The 23,111-nt window shown below is 36.7% G+C and overlaps 1 protein-coding gene across 5 annotated transcripts in view; it reads right to left on the reverse strand.

Moving 5' to 3' along the window:
- Positions 1 to 23,111, reverse strand: part of ptprub (protein tyrosine phosphatase receptor type Ub) — a 202,328-nt gene that overhangs the window by 87,539 nt on the left and 91,678 nt on the right. For all 5 annotated transcript variants that reach the window (XM_060869959.1, XM_060869961.1, XM_060869958.1 and 2 more), the window contains exon 3: positions 12,839 to 13,110. In XM_060869959.1, the coding sequence (XP_060725942.1) occupies positions 12,839 to 13,110 (272 nt within the window). The remainder of the gene's footprint in view (positions 1 to 12,838; positions 13,111 to 23,111) is intronic.

Below are 23,111 nucleotides of genomic sequence, written 5' to 3' on the forward strand. Positions count from 1 at the left end.
TGCAATCATAATTCTTTTAAGATAAGAATTTTGTCTGTAAATGCTATGCTTAAAGTCAGACCATGTTTCCTAAACCCAATTTACTCTATTATGTATTTTTTTAAGCATTTTTTCTTATTCATGGTTTTTTTGGTGCTCTAAAATAAAGACATTATTTTTTCATCCACATATGTTTAACTGGCATTTATCACAAACTCAGTAAAAGTAAAAACAAGTCAAACTCAAAACGATTACATATGCAGCAAAGAAAGACAATTAATCCTGTCCAGATTTACTTTGTATTATGAAGCTCATGTGCCTGGAAAGAAGCTTCAGCGTCACCACAGAGCATCAAAACCACATCCCTGACTTGAACCACAGCCACACCGATGTAGTGAAAAGAACTGCATTTCAGAAAATTGCCCACAGGAATGAGAGGGAGGATAGATAGATGAATAAAGAGGGAAAGCCAGATCCAGATTCGGTATAAGTCATCAATGCAGGAGCAAGTTCAGAAAGCTGAATTTAATCTCTATTCCCAGAGTGAACTAAAGTCAAAGCTTCAAACTGATGCAATGTTTTGCTCTTGAAGAAGAACTTCACTGTTTAATTCCTGACATTCAGAATGTCTTATTATATAGACAAAACCCCACTGAATGATATCCATCATCATTTAAGTGTGGCTATCTGCATATTAGATACGTCTATACAGGCTGATCATTTTCTACGTAAGTTGATAAAACTTAAAGGTATATCAAAAGTAACTGGGAGATTTGTCACAGAAATTTTTACCCTTTTACCAATTTTTTTTTACCAATACAATGGTGTTCTACTATGCCGGCAGAATGGAAATAACATTTTCATCCATATAAACAAATGAATTATTTTATTGCCTCAAGTTTGATATAAAATTAGTCAGGGCACTGTTTTCAATGTGAGATGTTTGTTGAGTTAACAGTACAAAGAATTATAGTGGTTGAAGATAACAAATTTTAGCTGCATGCTGCAATCCAGAAAAAGATATCACAATTTATTTTAAAGATAAATCTTCGAAATTTTCTATTAATTTATCGCCATTGTAGACTATGTAGACATGCTTATGAAAAAGTAATTAATTCCCTGAGTATGTACTATCTTATAAGCCATTAACCACCACTGTGGAGTGTGACATGACAAAGAAGTTCAGTGCTGAAAATGGAATGGATACCCCTTAAAACAGCGGAAATTCATTTTCTGTCCTCTGGCAAAAAGAGTTAATATTAGAAATACCAGCTATCGAGCTACAGAACATTCAGTGACATTGTATTTCTGCAAAGGAATTTTGCATATCCCAGTTCCCCTTTCCAAGCATGAAGGGAGGTACAGGTTAATCCTCTTGGCTACCCCTGGGGCAGTTAAGATTTAAGATCCTTGCTAATAGGACCTAGTCCATAGGACAGGCTAGAAAACTTCAGTCACCCAGCTACAGGCTCACACAAGTCCTGGGACTTGAACCCAGTCTTTTCCAGTAATGCATGAAAGCCCTTTCCCACTGAGCTACCACAGAAGCAATTAGTAAATGTTAACATTTTCCCAAGAATCAGAAACACACAACTTTATCCAACTTCAATGTTTTTAAAAAAACATTTTATCTTTCATCTCATGGGCCTGATACTTGTCTCCTGCTTGTTAAGCAGATTTAATGTAAACTAATGGATCCTTGAACAATTCCAGATGTTGCCTGAGAAAGTCTCTAGCCATGAGCAAGAGAGACCGCCGAGGAAGGATGAGAGACTTGGCTGGATTGGAAAGAAGGATGGATGGCAGGGAGGCTGTGGGCAGGGATGTAGCTTAGCCAGCTGGCTGGGGAAAAAATGGTCAGAGCCATGAAGTCAGCTTTAGATTAGCCGGGTAATGAAGTGATTTACAGGAGGCCTACACAGCTAAAGACTTGAACAAGTCCCAAAAGAGCTTGTTTAATTGCTCTAGTGTGACTCAATCTCTGACATTTTCCTCTAGACATCACAGGTCAAATGCATGAAATGTGTCTTACGTTAATGTTTCATTAAACAATGATATATCTAATCGTAAGACAGGTTGCTAAGCTGTTGTTGAATCGACTAGAGGGTTGTTGGAAAAGTTTGGGACTCACAAAAAAAGCAAATTTAAAAATGAGATATATGTGTTAACAATAAAGACTCAAATACCAAAGAAAGGAAACTATTCAGCAGAACCAGTGGCTATTGCTACATATGGGTTAGCAAGGATCATTAAACCCTTCAACTGTGTTAGGGTTGACAACCACAAAATTAAGGTTTGGTTCTCTCTCATTTGCTGTTAACAAATAACTGGAAGTGGATTTTTTTTACTTTTGTGGAATCAAGAACAAAGTGACAACCAACTGCTGTAAAAAAAACTGCATGTATAAAAAGATAGGGCTGATTTTTTTCTAGCGCAGAATGTAGATTTATGCAGAATATCATTGAGAGTCGAGTCAGTTGATTACACTTAAGTTAAAATGTTATACCTCGTACACAACTATAGATATTACAGTCTGAAATTACAATGAAATGCGTTTTTGACTGTCTGCGTCATAAAATAGAATAGTAATATAATAAGAATATAATTACAATAACAATAGAATTTATCTATGCAAGTTGGAAAGGGAAATTATATGGAAAATGTAAAACGAATAAGAATAAAGATCAGAGGTACAATTTGCTGTCCATTGGGGTAAAGTTATACAGTATGTGGTTTGATAATGGTAAAGATGAGTTACTGATGTTTAACCAGTCCATTTACTATCATGATCAGCCATCAGGGAGGTGGAGGTAAGTAACAGGGCTTAAATAAAATTAGATGTTTAGCAGGATTAAATTAATGACACAAAATAATCTATTTCACTTAGTGTGTCATTAAACCTTCTTATGGTTGACTGATCTTTTTCATAGATGATTAAATGATTAAAAAATGCCAGGGTCAAAGAAACAGTCTTGTGTTATAACCGTTAGTAAAGGTAGGCTGGGAGATGAAACGACAGCCATCAAGTTGAACGATTTTTTTCCCCACATTTATTATGCTATGGTAGATACAATACTACAGAAATAACCAAAACAAACCTAATAATTAAAGTGGATTTTGTGCATATATGTATGGGTTTAGATTAAGTTAAATGGACAATTTTCTTCTATATAAATAGAGCGAAAATGTATTATAAGCAGAAGCGCAAACTGAAATGTTTAATATTAACCACAAACACTGCTTTATATTTTTATTCATTCTGATTCTTGATTCATTTGAATCTCCTTTTTTTATTTTCGATAAACATATTACATGTTATGTTAATGATTATAATATTATTATAACACATCAGCAAACACTAAATAAAAGATATAGGCATTTATTAGCAATAAGCATTAATTTAGTATCATTATTAATAAATAGAAAGCTCTTTTTGGATTAAAAAATACCGGCACAGATGAAAGATCTTGTAGTCCAGTGAGGTCTAATCTTATCCGCAAACGGGCCTGTGTGTGGGTGCAAGTTTCATTCCGACCAAGCAAATGCCACACCTCAACTAATTAAACATATGAAATCAAATTTGGCTCCTGCTTGACTTGTACCTATTGCTGCCCTTTGTGAATAAGACTAGACATCCCTGATCTAACCAATCAGGACTTTTATCACCAAGAAGCTGAGCTCATGCATTTGGTGAAAAATGGTTTCAGAGATTATCTTGTCACATGATATCACAGTGCCATGCTATCAAGACAAAATTTCAGACCTGTATGGACTGTACCAAGCTTGGCATGATGGAGCTGTACAGCACTGTGTTAATTCAAGTGTTAAGTATTATTAACGTGTGTATTATTGCCACATATGCTTTACAAAAGCAGCTCAATGGAAAAGCATTATTAAAGAGTTTTCCTAAAAAGTAATGAATTAAAGATTTCAATAATTATCGTAACTATTTTTCTATTCAATAGATTCATTTGATGAGGAATGAAGATTGCAATGAAAAATGAGTGAAATAAAAAAATAAATCCAGGCAACAAGCATAGCATAAATTTACACCCATTTTATGTAGCCAAACAAAATAATGTGGCAAAATAGCTGCTGTAAATTGGCTACATTTAACTAGAACATGTACTCAGCAGTGTCTACTACGCACATGCAGCACACTTAACTTACACAACATGCAAGGTTTTTCCTGCAGAATGAATGAAAACAGGCCATATACAAAACCATATACTTTGCACACCATTTATAAATCATCAATACTTTAGAAAGGGATGCAAGAAGCTTGTAAAAAAAAACAACTTTGTGAACATACAGTAAGTGTATGAGAGAGATGGACAAAAAGACAGGTTGCTAGAACTAGACAGGTAAATTACTGAAAACAGGAGGCTGAGGAAGTGATAAGGGTGTAGGAATAGGTCAGGGTTTCAAATGTAGCAGAGGAACAGGTAGAAGACTACTCTTTTGTCTGCACCTTCTCTGTCACTGTGTTACTGATAGGGGATGAGAAAAGTGCTGTATTATCAGTAGAAAGTGTACACGGCGCTTGACAGGGATATTCGCTGAAAGAGGAAGTGCAACAAACAGGGCAGAGAGGATAAGACATGCCTAGAAACCTGTGCTCTCAGTTAGCATTGCTTTGATAAGGTATTTCATCCTGATCGCATTTAGCTTCTACGCCAGTGGCATTCATTAGATTAATAAAGGCAGGAAATTGATCATAGTTCAGGAGGAAGCAGGCTGATACTCTGGGTGTAATGTTAAATGTTAAAGTCAAATCTGCAAGTTACCTTACGTTTAAACTCATTTCAATTCAGTGCGTGTCAGGATGAATTGATTCTGAGTTTTTTACTGACAGCATTTCTAAGTCTCAATTTTTCATCAGTTTTATTTGGATAAACACTTTACATACATTTATGAATACATAAAAAGAAATCGAAGTGTAATATTAATGTATAAATATTATTATCACACATTACACATTGAATAAAATTATAGGCTCATAGCTAAAAACTAATTCTTATCCCTAGTGTGGATTTTCCATTTGTCACTATTTTAATGTCCAAATGAAAAAAACTGCATCGTCACTGCTCTGTCTCTGTCTCTGTTTTACATTGAGTCATAAATTCTGTTTTATGTTTAGTCAGTCATGCTTGCTTTGTTTTGACACAGCTGACCAGAGGTTTGTCAGAGCTGTTATTAATACAATTAAAACATTTATGAGTATGAAGCTCTGTTGTTGTGAATGTAATCATGAAGGTGAGAAGGACTGATGTAAAGGAGGAGATGGAGACAGTGAAAGAGAAAAGGTTCAGTAAAGGAAAAAAAAAATCTGAGTAAGGCAAACACTTTAGAATCCAACTCTCTTTAGCAGTCTTGGCAGGCCTGATAACATCTTTAATATTTGATAATACGGTTCTTACGCACCTTCAGTAATAATAGCAAAAATACGGAGCTGAGCATAGCATACAGGCAAAAGTTTAAAAATGAAATATTTTAAGTTCAAGGTGATCTCTCTCGCTCTTGCTCTCTCTCTCTCTCTCCAGTGTTTTACACTAGCTCCTCCACTGAGATTCTCATAAACACAGATAAAAGCAAATGCACCATCACCCGTCAAATGAATATGGATGGAAGCCCATGTTACCAACCCAGACAGTGAGGTTTCTCACATTCTTTCTCACAGATTTTATAAAAAATTCCTGATCTCATGATTTGGTGTAAAGGGTTGTAAGATCTTCTGATACCATCTGTACACAATAATACAGCTTACCATTTAACAATGTTCTCTATTCACTTGCTTTTTGTTTTAAATCCTGGTTTCTAATCGAGTTATAATAAAATGTGAAAGAGTGTGGATGAAAAAAACATGTTTTTTTGTTACTAAAAACATTACTTATACTGCTGATGCATGATAACGACATTTTTTTAATAAATAAGCAGTTCGTAAAAGAATGTGCAGTGCTATAGATTTTATTACCCGCAAACACGGCTGGTGTCAGACATGTGATAACTGGCAGCTGTATCTGTTGTAGCACAACCTATCACTATGAGAGGTGGCAATCACCTGCAGGTTTACTGACAGACTCCCGCTGACAGCTTTCTCATTTCCTCCCGACATCGGCGGACCTCTTTATCCTGAACTATCACTTCAGATCCACCTGGGAATAGTCTGGCTGCCAGTGCGGATGCTGAAACCAACACCCGTTAATATTTAAAGTCACATGCCTTAGCACTAAAAGCCTCCAGCGGGGTTCGACCGCAATGCTGAGAAGACACCTGTGGAGGCTGGAGATGATGAATTCTCCTCTTTCATTGATGCTTTATTCATTTGCTGGCTGAGACACAGGGTTTGATAACAGATGAACTTCAGGGAATGTTGTTTAATTCTTTATTCATTATATTTTGCTAATAAGTAAGCTCTTATTTTTTATTCTCTCTCTGTACCTCTCTGTCTCCCATTTTGTAGACTGAGCATTATGAGGCAGGCATTGACTGAAATCAGAGGTGATGCAGGAGAATAGTAAAAGAATACCAACAAAAAAAATAAAACAATCTCTGTCACTTTCTATCCCAAATCATATGAATGAAATCTGGCTGCACCGAGGAGGCTTGTGCTATTGTTTGAAATTCCTGTCAGGGTGAGAGCAGGCTTGTTAGGTTTACTTTTGGACCAATGAATATTGTTTTTTTTAATCCATGGTGTTCTTTCTGTTTTCTAAAACAAATATAAGTGAGTTTCAATATATTCTCAAACATAGCGTGTGTCAGATTTTGTTCTTCAGTTGTTAATAATGAAAAAGAGTCACGTTTGGTTCAGTACTTCACAGTAAGCCTTGTGTCAGGGAGATGGAATTGGTGGGAAATTTGTGCACACACATCACAGGCCAGCTGAGATACTATGAGATGTCATCACACCTCGACAACCTGGCATGAAAAAAAGTCAGAGTGCAGAGCAGCAGACAGGAGCTGGCAGCCAATCAGGAGTAAGAGAAAGTAAACAAACAGTATTAAGACGGTGAACGAATATGAACGAATCCAATACTACTATAAATATAGTATAATATAATATAATATAATAAAATATAATATAATATAATATAATATAATATAATAAAATATAATATAATATAATATAATATAATATAATATGGGGGCACGGTGGTTTAGTGGTTAGCACGTTCGCCTCACACCTCCAGGTTTGGGGGTTCGATTCCCACCTCCGCCTTGTGTGTGTGGAGTTTGCATGTTCTCCCCGTGCCTCGGGGGTTTCCTCCTGGTACTCCGGTTTCCTCCCCGGTCCAAAGACATGCATGGTAGGTTGATTGGCGTCTCTGGAAAATTGTCCGTAGTGTGTGATTGTGTGAGTGAATGAGAGTGTGTGTGCCCTGCGATGGGTTGGCACTCCGTTAAGGGTGTATCCTGCCTTGATGCCTGAGATAGGCACAGGCTTCCCGTGACCCGAGGTAGTTCGGATAAGCGGTAGAAGATGAATGAATGAATGAATAATATAATATAATATAATATAATGTAATATAATATAATATAATATAATATAATATAATATAATGTAATATAATATAATATAATATAAAAAAGAGCCATCCAGGAAGTAGTGAAGCTTCAGATTAATTATAGTAAAATTATTCTACATGCTCTTATGAGATGCTTTCACATATGTGCCATGGATATCCTGAGAGTCATCATTCACTGAAGTCGTGCTAACAAGAAATCCAGCAGTAGTGAAGAAGAAAAAACATTGTCATTTAAACTATTCAATTTAATAACCATAACCAAAACCATCTGGGAAGTCGTGGCCTAAATGTTAGAGAGTCTGACTCCTAACCTTAAGGTTGTGGGTTCGAGTCTCGGGCCGGCCACGACTGAGGTGCCCTTGAGCAAGGCACCGAACCCCCCCAACTGCTCCCCGGGCGCCGCAGCATAAAATGGCTGCCCACTGCTCCGGGTGTGTGTTCACAGTGTGTGTGTGTTCACTGTTGTGTGTGCACTTTGGATGGGTTAAATGCAGAGAACGAATTCTGAGTATGGGTCACTATACTTAGCCGTATGTCACGTCACTTCACTTCATAATAAGCCTACTCATAAGTGAGACACAGGCAGGAAAGAAAAGAAAAGAAAAGAAAAGAAAAGAAAAGAAAAGAAAAGAAAAGAAAAGAAAAGAAAAGAAAAGAAAAGAAAAGAAAAGATTCAAGACCCCCACACACACTCTGCTCATATTTGATGAAAGCCAACTAACGATTTTTTGCCAAATTAGTTTTCTGTGCTACTATTATTCCAACTGTAGCAGTAGACGGATAAAGCTTTCTATGATACATTTCACAGATCTTTTTCTTGGAAAAGGCAGAATGGAATTATCTCTGTTTCGTTCTAGAAGAACTCACTCAAAACAAAGGCCACCTACACATTCAGCTAACCTTTCATATGGCAATACACACCGACCAAATGAATCAAAATCAGCTCAACAAGCAATATTATTAATCTTAAAGCAAATCGCATGGACATTGTCATTTTTTATATACACAGTAGCCAATAAGTTAACAATCAGATGAACAAGAACCTGCAGTGTTTCATTGATGAAGTTCTCCTTATCTCCCCTGGACTCTTAGATGTAATTTACAGCTATAATGTAGTCATTTTTTTACAGCGAGTATCTGAACTCACTGTACAAGCTTGATTTATTAAAATGCAGCCAAAACATTCCACCTAACCCAACCTGGCCTAACTTTCTAACTAATACGCTAGCTAGCCTTAGACTATATACAACAAAACTACAGAGAATAAGAATCCATGCTGTGGCAACTAGATTGTGGTGGGTCTATCACAAATATTATATATTTTTTAAATATATGCAATAGGAATTATGTTATATACTGTACAAATTATAAGATGATCTGAATAAGCATACATCCTAGCACAGAAATGAGGATGTGTAAATGAATCAATCAACCAATCAATCAAACATTTAATCAATGTCCAATTTACTCATTCAATCAAATAGACTGCGTAGCATTTTTTACTGTCCCACAGTCATCCCAACAAGAACTCGCTTAGTCCCCAGACAGGTACAAAGACACACAAACACATACCTGCTTTCAGTGTGTTTATCTGACAAGTCCCTGACCACACTGTCTGGTTACAGTCCACATCTCACCCAGATCTATTCTGATACACTTATCTTTGTGTCAGGACTCAGCCCGGACTTTTGGCCATGTGCGCCTGTGTATGTTCCATGTCACATGTCTGCCCCGCCTTTGTTTACTCCTCCCCATCTCTACACACCTGTTCCTTATTGTTAATTATGCCTATTTAACCACGCCGCGTTGCTGATAACAGCACAGAATCATCGTCAGTGTATTCGTCAGTGTATCGTCAGTCTACCGTCAGTGTATTGTCTAGGTAATGTCAGTGTACCCTCGTCCTTTGTCCTGTTTAGTTTTTGTCTTTGTTCCTGTTTTATGTCTTATTATTTATTAAACCATACTCATTTGAAGCTATCCTGTTTCTGGGTCTGTCTTGCTCCTCCTGGTTGTGACACTTTGTTGGTAAATCTGATGTAGGTCAGTGTATAAATCATTGCCTCCATAGTGTTAATGTTATTGGTAAAGTTTTCCATGTATTATTTTCATATTCTAAGCCTCGTGTCCTGGGACCTTTGTTTTTCCTTTATGTTTCTCATACTGAGCTTGCTTTTCAATCGTTAAAAACAACAAATCTGGACCTACCTGTGTTAAACTTGCCTTCCTGTTCTCTGTGTTGTTTGCAATTCTGAACACAATTCCCAGAAGAAGAAAAAAAGAGACTTCTACTTGATATGGCTCCCAAGTGTTATAGTCGTTCACAGAGTTTGAATGAAACCCTGTGTGACTTCACCAATTTTCAAGGGTTCTCCAAAACCGAATTAAAGTAAACTTTGTATTTCTCCTTTGAAAATTCCCCAAAACAATCCAAGGTTTTTGTCAGATGAAAGAAAATACCGATCGGTCACATAGTCTCTGTACAAGTGCTTTAGAATAAACAAGTGTTACACGTCCTATGTGGGTTTTAACTCCTACCCAGATTCCGAGTCAGTGTGTTGAAGGTGCAATGTGACTGGAGATAAGATCAAACTCATCAGGCCACTTGCAGGCACAATTCATGCACTGGTTGCTCCTCATCATGTTACAAGCAATAATGTAACACAATCTCTCGCACTCAGACTGGCATATCAATTTACTAATTCAGAGTTTTAATGAGATCTCAGAGAGAAACGGAATAGAGAGTCCTCCAACAGATGGATTTGAGGCAAAAAAATGAAGCACCTTGAATATTATATACACTGTGTAATCAAATGGGAAAATTCTAGATTTAATTCTAGATTCTATATTCGAGTCATGCAGTGTAAATTGTACTTTTGCATATTTAGTGTGTTTAAGTGTGTTTGTGCTGCTGGGTCTGTGCTGTCAATCAGAGTTCGTCTGATATGTGAGTGTGTGATCTCAATAATTCTGAAACTCGAAGCTCCTCGTTGACATCTAAAATGCTTTGGGCATTGCTGCACCTTTCACTGCTGTGAGTGGGCTATTATTTACACATGAAGGTCATATCTTTCCCTGCCATGTGGAAGTTAATTAAGTCAGAGGGATTGACAGTTCTTGATAAAAACACACACTATTCAACGTAATTGCTTTTTGACAGCTGCGCAGAGTTTGCAGAAAGGAGAAATTGAATATATGGATGAAGCTCAAACTGAGCTGGTCACCCACTTCCAGCTCAAGAAGACCTGTAGGGCATTGCCTAAGTGCCAAACAAACACACACACACACACACACACACTAATCAATTATTGTATGGGATGGAGACAAGCCAGAAGCTTATAAGTAATGGTCTAGTGCAAATACAGTACTGCTATAGTCAGGTGCTATAGGAACTAGGCAGTAGTATATAAAAGTTTTCCCAAATATAATGTTAGAAAGCAAAGAAAACCATCCAAAATGTTATTGTCCTGACCCAAGTGGATTATTTTCATATGTGTTTCATTCCTATATCACCATTTGTCAGTGTTTACAATTTTGAATTCATTAATGAATGACACACATACATTTGTTGATTCTCCAGCCTTTTTTTCTCTCTGATGTTTTTTAAATCATGTCGGTTGTCTCCTTCAGATCCTCCAGATTCTTTATCTCTTACTGAAGACCACAACATGCCAACACTGAGAACTGTTAATAATTTTATGATGTGGTTCTTCATATCATGATTAGATGTTATCTAGGTTACCTAACAACACTGTTTTATCTGTTTATTGTTACATTTAGATTATGAGAACTGTCTGCCATACATGTTTCTGTAAATAATAAAATATATTGTATTAAAACAAACACTTTAATATGAACCTATCATCTGAATTACTGCCAGGACGACTGTTGTGACTTAATAGAAAATTAATTACCACCTTCTGACCAATCAGATTTGAGAATTTAACAGCGCTGCAATATAATTATGGATTATTACAGTCTTTGTCTAATTGTGTTATTCAAACCGCTATGGAAACAAGTGTTAGTTAATAACTCCTGTAATAATTTTCCACTCCAGTGTTAAGCCATATCTAACATAACATCTGCTCTAACTTTATTCCCCCAGTGCACCTCCTGAACCCACCCAAAGGCCTGAAGCAAGCACAGACCTACAGACATGCACAGATTGCACACTGAGTCAATACCAATTAAAGTAAGCAAGGGGTGTGATTAACAAGAGTGTCACCGCAGCACTGTGGAAAGCTCGGACTGAGGGCAAAACTGATGCCTTTCAGTAATTAGTGTCGCTCTATTTGGACATCACTATGGAATATACAGATATTTCAAACTAGTTCAGTAGGTCTGTAGGACTCTCGTGTCACAATGGCAACATAGAAATGATTATTACATTACAGAAGTATTCTGCCATAAAACTAACTTTTAATACATGAATTAAAATGTTATATAATGTTGTGTAGCCTGAGAATGCGAAAAAGATCAGTGTGAATAAAAATTATTATCCAATTATAATAGACAATTATAAAAATTGTCATAGCAAAGCCATCTGCCTTCATGTAGGTAAAGAAATAAATAACTGATCAAACAGTTGTAGATCTTTATAATTAAACTTACCTTTATTCATAAAAAACATAAATCGCATAAAGGGATTTATTTCTTTCAGAACTCAAACTGGAGGTTAGTAACCTCAATTGATGTATAAGTGATTCGTTTATTTTTGCCAAAGTTTATTTTAGCCACAGGGAAGCTGCAAATTGTTTATTTGATGATATTACTAAAAGACAATAAAAAAATCAAAGCAAAATATAATAAATTCTCTTTCGCATTCAGACTTGCCATGAGAAGGCTACAGAAACACCATAATAGGTTTTTGTGTTTGATTTTACTGTATTGCTTCCCAGATTATTTTTGGTATACTGAAGGACTGATTACTGTTCAAGATATTTTTTTTCTGACTTCTGGTCAGCTGCTTCTCATCATAGTGGCTTCTTGTTACTAAACTGTACGCCTTGTACATAAGTACTCTTAAAATAAGCAGGTAGGAAGTGATTAGTGAAAGACATTATATAAAGATATTTTACCTTGTTTAAATCACTTCTAAAATCTAAAAATAAGAATCAGGAGAAACAACTTGTAAGAAAAAGAACATTGGACGCATTATTAATACTCTGCCTCGCATCCAAGGGCCTGAACTTCATCAGTTTTTCTCAGATGAGTAGAGAAACATATTGCGACATCGTAACCCAGTCACAGTGATGTGCTACTAATAGACAGTCACCTTATTCAGGACCTTAACCAGAAGCTCTTACCCAGCGCTACAGACTTCCTCTCACCTGATACTCGTTGGGCCAAAAGGTGCTGACTGCCAGCTCCACCTGATACCACTGGCGCCCCTGCGAGCCCGAGACGTTCCACACTGCCATGCCCAGCGGTCCTCCGTTCACCCGCACGTATGCTCGCAGCGCCCCGGGGCTGTGTCCGTCCCGGCTGTACAGGAAATAGCTGAACTGGACACAGTGCGTGTCATTCTCGCTGAGCGTCTGCAGCAGCAGCTGAGCTCTCTGGCCCGCGGCATGCTGGGATGAGTTTACTATCATGTAGGAGCCTGGAGGTAGAGGAACATGACACGGTGAGAGTCAATTACAGAAAACTGCTATTAGTGTCAACACATACTGCGCAAGAGCCATGCAAATGTGTATGCTAATTTAGAAGCTTCATCTAATGGAGTAGAATTTAGATCATTTAAGGACAGGAAGAGTAATGACTCAAGGTGAATATGGTGAGCTTTTCCCTTCCCAATAAATCAAAAACTAGAAGCCTAGTAAGTCAAGTGCAATGAATATGCATATCTTCTGAAATATATAAATATATCAGTTAAAACATTTCAAATAAAATGCAATTCACATTAAAGCCAATGCACAAAAGAAAACATGAAAACAGGCACACGTTTGTATTTTTGTTTAGTTCCCAGAGAACAAAGAGACAGGGGAAAAACAGTGATTTTCAGATTTACTGTGAAGCATGTCTGGCACGCTTGTGTAGTTTTCACTGATACAACCAACTGCTGTTTTCCCATTCCCATGTTTCAAAGCCCCTGTTTATCTATTTGTATATCTGTTTGCCGTTTTTGCTTAGATAAGTTGAAGGGATTTGGCTTCTCTCTTCATATTTCTCAAAAGAAATAAAGGAGAGAATCAAAAAATGTGGAACAGAAGAACAAAAGTTTTATTTAAGTCTCAGTGAAGGCAGGTTTCTAAATACCGCTGTCATATCGACAAGCAGATAAATGATACTAAAAACATTCCTAAGGGAAGGACACACACACACACACACACACACACACACACACACAGACACACACACACGGTCCAGTACTTTCCTCACTGTTAATTACAGTGACATGCTGATTACACACAGAGGACAGTGGGGCATTGAGGATAGCAGTCCATCTGCAAGAAGAGAAGTGTGAGTAATTACCAGTGGCCCATACACACATCTCTACATGTTCGCACACACAAACACACACACAAAATACACCAGCAAACAATGTCATTACTGTCTTTATACAAAGCACTTTGAGATTTATGATGATGGTGATTATTATTATTATTATTATTATTATTATTATTATTATTATGGGATACATACTTAATTGATTAGTAAAACAAATACACACACACACACAAGCTACAGTTTTTTCCTTCTCTTTTCAGGACACACTGACCCAAACACCCTTCAAATGCACAAAGACTAACAAGATTAACTGAAGCTTGCAAGAAAATTGTGCGTAGGAATGCAGTGCTGAAGACTGTTATCCCTCCACTCCAAGGACTTTGGGGCAGTTCAATGGAAAATGAAACATGAAGGAAGAAAACAAACGTTTGTCTAACTGAATAAAACAGAAAAGTAAGATACGTCACAGAGGCTGCAGAAACTTTACATTTATGTTTACTCATAAATATCAGTAAAAACAGAGCAAGGAATCAATCGGGTTAAAACGAGACATACAGTAGAGACTTGTTCATGCATTATGTACACAAATGTGTAGTATAAACAATGATAAGCGCGTTGCTGCGTTTATGTGTCTAATGAGTCGAGTCATGTCGGAAACACAACAGAGCACATAAACAGCAGATGTTGTGGTGGAAAATGTGTAGGTACTAATAATTCTCATTGAATGCTTGCAGCATTTATGAGCATGTAACAAAATGTAAACATAAGCTCAGTGAAATCTGAATTAGGCCTTCTGAATGAAGCAAGCACGTAATTAAGCCCTACTTGAAGTTACGGGTTACTAATTGTAAAGTGGTCCAGAAAAACCTGTGAGTGAATTCTGGCAAACCGCCCAAAAGGATGAAAATATAGACTTTTTTTCCTGACTATAGCATACTATGGCATAACAACACAAATATATCAATAAAAAAATATATGAATGTTTACAAGACATACACAATATTAATATTAACCTCTATATCCCAGTCAAGTTTTGGACCTCTACAACTACTCGGTGTGCGTTTCCATGGTGACCACTTGTGTCAGCGTTTCAGTAAAGCGAATTTCTCAGTCTTGGAACAATCACAAAGAATCATGCATGATTTTGTCGGTGATGAATTGTGTAATCGTGTAAGCCTCTCTACGACTAATCACAAGTGCAGCGATGAGAAACAGCCAACAAAAGCCCAAAAGGAAATCGAATTCCTCTGCTGTCATGCACAGCTGATCCCTGAATCCAGTTTATTGTACATTTATTTGTGCAGTAGGGCAAGGGCCAAATGTAAGCAATAAAATATAGCTTGTCCAAATGGATTTAAAGAACAGCAAAAAACAACACAAGACTCCTGCTAGTTATACACACAGTATTAAAATAACTATGTACCACTAATGTCTTTTGTCTGTACACTGCCCAGATCTCCTCAACTATGTCCTCCCATTTTCTCTTATTTTTCTTTTTTTTCTTGTTTCTGTATAAAATAATGGAACAAGCCATGAAGTTACATGATAGAGAGCTGTGACGTATATTTTTATGAAAATGTGCACAAATTTTGGCTTTAGGAATAAACTCTCTGAAAATTCTTCCACAAAGTTAAACAATCTTTTTTTCTGGGAGTTCATTTTTCAGGAGTTAAAACTAAACTCCTGTGGAGTAAAATATAACTCCTAACTAGAGTTTATTTAAATATGTTTCATATCTTTCATGTTTCTAAAAAATCCAAAACACTAAAATGGTTTCAGGTGAAAAAAAACAACACTTTTTTGGGGGAAGAAAAAACACATTTACAGCATTTTGTAGACCCCCTCATACAAAGTGACTTAAATTTATACAACTGAGCAATTGAGGGTTAAGGGCTTTGTTCAGGGGCCCAGGAGAGGCAGCTTGGTAGACCTGGGAATTAAACTCACAACCTTGTAATTAGAAGTCCAACAACTTAACCACTGAGCTACTACTTCCAAACAAGATCAGTGTCTCCAAAAATCCGTCACAGCATAAACAAATAGTTTAATAAGGTTAATTGAATTAAACTTTTATCTTCCTTTCAACAAAGTCCAAGATAATGCAGCTGTGCACAGAAAAGATGTAACCCAAACAACACCGGGTGGAGTTGAATAAGGCTCCTCAACACCCAGTGCATGAACATCAAAATATTACACCACTATAGAGTACCTTTAAACTCCGGCTGTAGTCTAAGTTAGATAATAAACTGCCAAAATCTAACTCTTACCAACTCCAGAATATTCAACTCAATTTTCTATGAGGAATTTGAGGATGATGTGCACATTGGCAAGGATCTCTCACTCACTCTCACTCATTTTCTACCGCTTATCCGAACTAATTCTTGTCACGGGGAGCCTGTGCCTATCTCAGGCGTCATCGGGCATCAAGGCAGGATACCCCCTGGACGGAGTGCCAACCCATCGCAGGGCACACACACACACTCTCATTCACTCACACACTACGGACAATTTTCCAGAGATGCCAATCAACCTACCATGCATGTCTTTGGACCGGGGGAGGAAACCGGAGTACCCGGAGGAAACCCCCGAGGCACGGGGAGAACATGCAAACTCCACACACACAAGGCAGAGGCGGGAATCGAACCCACAACCCTGGAGGTGTGAGGCGAACGTACTAACCACTAAGCCACCGTGCCCCCTATAGGCAAAGATCTTCCTGAGTAAAACTCAGTGTATTATTCACCCCCAACACCACTGAACAACTCATCACAAGCAATTCAAGTATCAAGTAGCGTGTACTTGGATCGGAAGCCAGTTTAACAACCCATGTGGTTAAAAACTGCCTGTCTGTCTGTCTAAAGATGTCAAAAACCTTGCTAGCTATGTGTGAATATTCTGCTTTGGTCAAGTAGATAATCAATTGCTTTGTGATCAGATACCATCTCTCAAAATGTCTGTGATGCTCCAGCACCATTAATGGATTTTTCTTTGACTTATGGGAATTTCCAGACTATAAAACTTGACTTGTGGGTAAGAATATATTTCACTTCTGGAAAGCCTGCACTGATAAGAATGTAAGTAAATGAAGAAAGAAATGTATGTTTTTCATAAAGGGCAATTTGTAGCTAGATAATTACTCTGTGCTTCTCCACCGATACTACAGACTACAAAAACATATGCGACTGGAAAACATTATGTCATCCGTATTAGACTGTGTATGTGTGTATTTATCTAGCCTTGTTCTCTGAATCTGTTCTACATAAACAGCTTCCTCAGAAGTTATTTTAGAGGTAATACTTCACTGAGTGTTTATTAGCCACACAGATACACAGAGACATCACCGACATTAAAAAAACAAGTTCAGTGATGCATAGTGAAAAAAAAAAGGTCACTGTCAAGTGTTGTCAGTGTGGAAATGATCACAAAGTAGGAACAAACAAGTTCCTAATAAAAATATACTACCAAAGAATAGTCAGAGGCTGAATCAGGGGCGGTTCTAGACCTTTTTTAGGGTGGCTCCAGCCCCCCTGTCTGTGATCTCAGCCACCCTAAGACTATAATTTTTACTTTAAAAAAATAAAAATTACGTTAAAATGCAGGACATGTCGTCGATGGGAAAGAAAATTATTTATCAGTTTGGTCCAAGAGCGAATTTTTTTAACTTTGTGTTGCAGTCTTGGGGGACTCTGACTTGACTCGAGTCATATGACTTGACTCGAGTCAGACTTAAGTCGCAAATTTGAGACGAGACTTGCTTGACAAATATTAAAAAAAGACTCAACTTGACTTTGACTTGACACTCATGACTTGAGACTTATTTGTGACTTGCACATGTGTGGCTTACTCCTACCTCTGGTACTAAGACTGTGTTTCTGCACTGCACAGTGTACTGAGTATCCTCATAGCGGAAAAAAAAACAGATGTGAGGAATTAAAAACATCTGGGAAGTAAGGACAGTGAACAGGCTTTCTACTGTGTACAGCCATCTACTGAAAGTGACGCTGTAATATGGTCTGTGGTAGGTTGGCGAGGCAGCAGGGCAAATCTTACTCTTGGCTCTGTGTCTATGGCCACCCACTTCAGCTGTATACAGAGATAAGAAAGCTGAAAAGGAAGTCCAAGCATTTCAACTGTAAGGGTTTGCTCTAAAAATGCAGGAAATATGTCTTCTATGACAAACTGGCAAACACACCTTTAGTGTTCCAGGATGTGAAGTCTAACTATTCAAAAGCCAGTATGTAATTTCAGCAGTCTTTTAAAACTATAATTGGTCACACTGTACTGGATCAACGTAATAAAATACAGTATTGGCTGAATTTTATAACGTACTGAGATAATGTGTGCTTCACGTCAGATTATATAATGAGGTTGCTTTAATGATAGACCCGCAATTAAAGGAAACTGAATATTCTGCTTACATCATCAATCAGCGTGATCCGGCCTCATGCAGAAAACAGGGTCAGATAAACCAAGACAGTATTAGCAGGTCCATTAGCATACTGTGTTTAGGTTTCACCATGTCTTTTAGACAACCATCACAGCAACGGTCATAGACAGTGTGACGCAGTGGCACTAAATCCGCTGCACCGTGTGCAATCTAATCATGCATTTTAAGGTTTTGATGATGTGTGATTTTTGTCTAACATGGCAGAGCTGTATGGAAAAGTATACAGTGTGAGCATGACTGATTCTGATATAACCTTCACTACTGATGATGTAGTGCATGAACAAAAAGAGACTAAAGGTCTGACAGTGATGGCATCCACACCCTCTGATTCTGCTGCTCATGCTGTTTGTGCTTTCAAGCAGTCCTGCATTTAACACGGTGAAAAAGTAGAATATGAAGCGCCACCACAAAATCTGATCCATCCGATACAGACGAACGAGTGTTCACAGCATCGAGAAGGTCTGGGATTTCTATCCTAGCAAAGAGTGAATTTAAACTAAAGACCTTCTTCAATGCAACGGGCAGTGCATGTTGGGTATTTTTGTACTAACAGCCACACACTGTGTATAGAGGCATGAAAGCGAATAAAACACATTTTGCCACATTATTTTGAGTCTGACAGCCTGTAAAGTAAATGTAAACCCTAGGGGGGGGAAATCAAAATAGCAATGCTGTTGTATAAGTGAGGCATTCAGAATCTGACCTGTCAGACCTGCCTTTCAAAAATAGCACAAGATTGTACAATAATATAATTGTTGGATTTCTTTTTTTTTTCTTAGAACATTTTAAGTAAATTCTTTATTAATATGCTTGAATTTCTTGTTAGTTTTGTCTAACCACTCTACCCTATTTTTTTTTTCTTACATGTCAAACACACCAGCACATTTTATACTGATGATATTGTCATGGAATTAAAAAAAATCAGCTGGAGTAAAGTCATACTAATTTCTTTTACAAAAAATGAAACAAATAAAAAAGAAGAAAAGTGTTCTCTGTCTATGCAAAGGGCTGTTCACTGTGAAACAGTAAGGATTTCTAGTCAATTCAACTATAAACTGTTGCAGAAAGGACATTATTTACATTCAGATTATTTCCTGTCCAGTGTCACCCAAATGTCTGGTTCCTCTCAAGGTTTCTTCCTCATATCATCTCAAGTTTTTCCTTGCCATCATCACCTATGGCTTGTTCATTTGGACAAATTGTTGGAAACATATCGTAACTAAATTTTAAAATAAAAATTGTTTCTGTATTTACACTTATGTAAAGCTGCTTGCGGACAATGTCAATTGTGAAATTGCTATGCAAATAAATAGAACTGAAATTGAATTGAGGATTTACAATATTGTAGTATTATCTGGTTCTATTTTTAATAGTACAATATTGCAGTATTATCTGGTTTTATCTTTAATATTATTTTCATAGTCTACTCATTCTTCGAACTCCTTAAAAAGTATTGCATTTTGTAATTGAACCATTACATGATGTATCTTCACTGTTGTAGTTCAAGATATCACCAGTAGTTGGGAAAATGGCATTCAGTGGGATGAGTCTCACGAGTATCCTCTGAGCATACTTATTACTTTAGTCTTCTACACATGATTTATCATCGCACTACCCAAGGTCACCCAAAAGATAACTGGTTCCCTTCTGAGTCTGGTTTCTCTCAAGGTCTTTTCCCTCGTCTCAGATCAAGGAGATTACCTCTTCCTCTGTCACCTCTTGCTCATTAGGGATCTAAATATAAATCTACATCCAAATTTCTGGAAAGCTGCTTTGTGACAAAGTTTGTTAATAAAATAAACAACTATACTTTTTAGAGAATGCTAGCAGGATATTAGCTGTATTACCAGATGGTATCATTTTCAAATAGAAAATTCCTCATATATTTCTTAGCAGCACACTAATGTACCATGCTATCATCAGGTACGCTCCATATGTTATTATTATGATATAATTATGCGAGGATACTTGCAGAAGTGCTCTACAAATAAAGAAAAACTACAGCATGCTATTAATAAATATAGAAATCGTGAAATCAGAACGTTTGCTTCGTTCAGCTTATAAATCTTCTGTTCATAATGTATCATGGGATATTACATTAAATCAACATAATAATCAAATGAAAAGAAGCTTTGGCTATGCAGCATTATATTCATATAGATAGTCATCAGATCTCACAAATTTAATACACATTACATAGGCAGATCTACATGATAATCCGCATAATAAGTCTTCTTAGGTAGACAGTTTCTTGACACATAATGAATCTTTATTAAGACACCTTAATTCTTTGTTCGTGTAAATGAATGTATTTTTGTCACTTCATTTGTTTTTAGCAAAATGTCACAGGATCACAACTTCAGTACTACAACCAGCAATTATATATATATTTATATATATATATATATATATATATATATATATATATATATATATATATATATATATATAAATATATATATAATTGCTGGTTGTAGTACTGAAGTTGTGATCCTGTGACATTTTGCTAAAAACAAATGAAGTGACAAAAATACATTCTATATATATATATAGATTTAGATTTTTTATTATTTTTCTGCCTCTGTGGCATTTAGAGATATACAAACATATCTAAAACAGAACCCAAATGCCATAGCGTCAGAAATGATATAATTTGGTGATGTGACATTTCTACGCTGTGTCGGAGATGTTTACAATTACATTCACATTACATGTGTTACATTTATAACATACAGATGTTAACGCATCCCTAAATGATCAATCACAAATGTAATCTCTACACAATATAACCTCAAATATCTTAACATAGAGACAAAGTAAAGTTTTATAATAGACCATGTTTTAAAAGCGCTCCTATTTTTAATTTTTTTTTATTGGACAACCAATCACAGTCATCCCCAGCAAACGCGGTCATCCCTGCCTCCTCACTAAGATAAACATTTTTGTATTATCCTAGCTCTGAGTTGTTTTTGATTGGTCCTGAATCACTCTTAAGCTAAGATTTATAGTTAGAAAGGTTTATATTAATTATTATACTAAGTACAATATCTGAGCGACCATCAGCAACACATACCAGCCTGTCTACTCTTATAGGAATTTATATCTTACTGAAATTACCAAGCAATGCTGGACTCATTCAATTTCCTAACACAAAGCATTTAATGCTGAATGTTTATCCTAATTAAAAAATCTATTTATTGCATTTAAGATCAGTGGGGTTGTACTGGAGTTTAACAAACGTTCGACTGCAAATGAGCAAATGTTCAAATGCAAATGAAGAATCCTGAGCTTTTATTTCACTTATAGTTCATCAGTCCCTGAAATCAGGACTTGTTTATTCTGTCTGATCAAAACCATTATTCTGACATACAAAAAAGAAACAATAACCAAGTTCTAGATAAGCTATTTAGCAGGCTATCTAAGAACCAAAGTATGTCTTTACATACAGTAAGCCGCTTACAGTGCTATGAAGGTAATGGCTGAAATCCATGTCTACAGTAATTCTACTGCTCAGTCATTTCACGTCCTTATCCCTCAGCGGTGTGCAACACCTGGGGCTGAAGTAAATGAAGATCAATATGCAGCTCTTTAAACTCTTTAAAGTTTTACTGTTTTATTAAACTCTGGAACATTATTATATTTCCATGGTGGGTGGCGGTTTAGTGGAAAATAGACTTGTCTCTGCTACTAGAACTTCTCAGACAGAATCATAAATAAAAAAGAATCTTGTCCTACTTATTTGTTATTACTGCAATGAACTCACAGCCTTACTGTCTTCTTTTTTATTTCTCTTTTTTGAATACAGTTATGAGAATAATTCCCACACAAACAACCAGTGTGAATTGTCGTTTAAAAGGAGGGATAAAAAGCTCCAGCATAAGCATAGACGTCCTCAGGCTGATCTACTCAATAAGTTCAGCTGTCCCTTCTGCCTGGATGACATTTTTGTTGGACGCCATCTGTGTGTAACCTTTGACTATTCACCTCATCAGGCAGATGCCCTCATTCACCAATAAAGCCTAGTGAAGAAATCAAACATCAAGTGACCTTTGGAAAATTATGCCTTGGAGCCTTGTGAAATCTGATAACATGTCTGGTCCATCCCATGCTGACCCTATCAAGGGCATAGGAACATACATAAGGAGATTAAGAGTAAGTACGTCTCCATCATCATTCATCCAGAGCACGAAAGGATCATAGCCGCTATCTCAGAGATAACAGCGAGTGAAGGGGTGGAGGATAAGAAAAGGAGGAGAGAGAGAGAGAGAGAGAGAGAGAGAGAGAGAGAGAGAGAGAGAGAGAGAGAGAGAGAGAGAGAAGAAAAAGAGTATGAAAGAGTATGAGGAGAAACAGAATAGAGAAAAGGTAAATAAAACCTTCAGGAGGAAATGAGAGAATAGCGCATTTAAAAGAAGACAATACAAAAAGGTTTAAATCAACTATTGATTTAGAGAAAGAATGAGGATGGAAATACAGGAAAACAGGAAAATTCACTTTCTCTTTTATTATTCTGTTTTCTTTTATGACATTCAAATAGTCACATTGTGGCTCTGCTGATACACACTGTATCATTATGAACATCAAAACTGACCAAATAATAAATCCACTGCCTTGTTTACATTTTCAAAAAAGACAGGGCTCCTGTAAAGTGGATACAGGAGACGGGCCAGTATGACAGCGTTATAACATTATTATTATTATTATTA

This window comes from Tachysurus vachellii, chromosome 5 (assembly GCF_030014155.1).
Source record: "Tachysurus vachellii isolate PV-2020 chromosome 5, HZAU_Pvac_v1, whole genome shotgun sequence".
NCBI classification, from domain to species: Eukaryota; Metazoa; Chordata; class Actinopteri; order Siluriformes; family Bagridae; genus Tachysurus; species Tachysurus vachellii.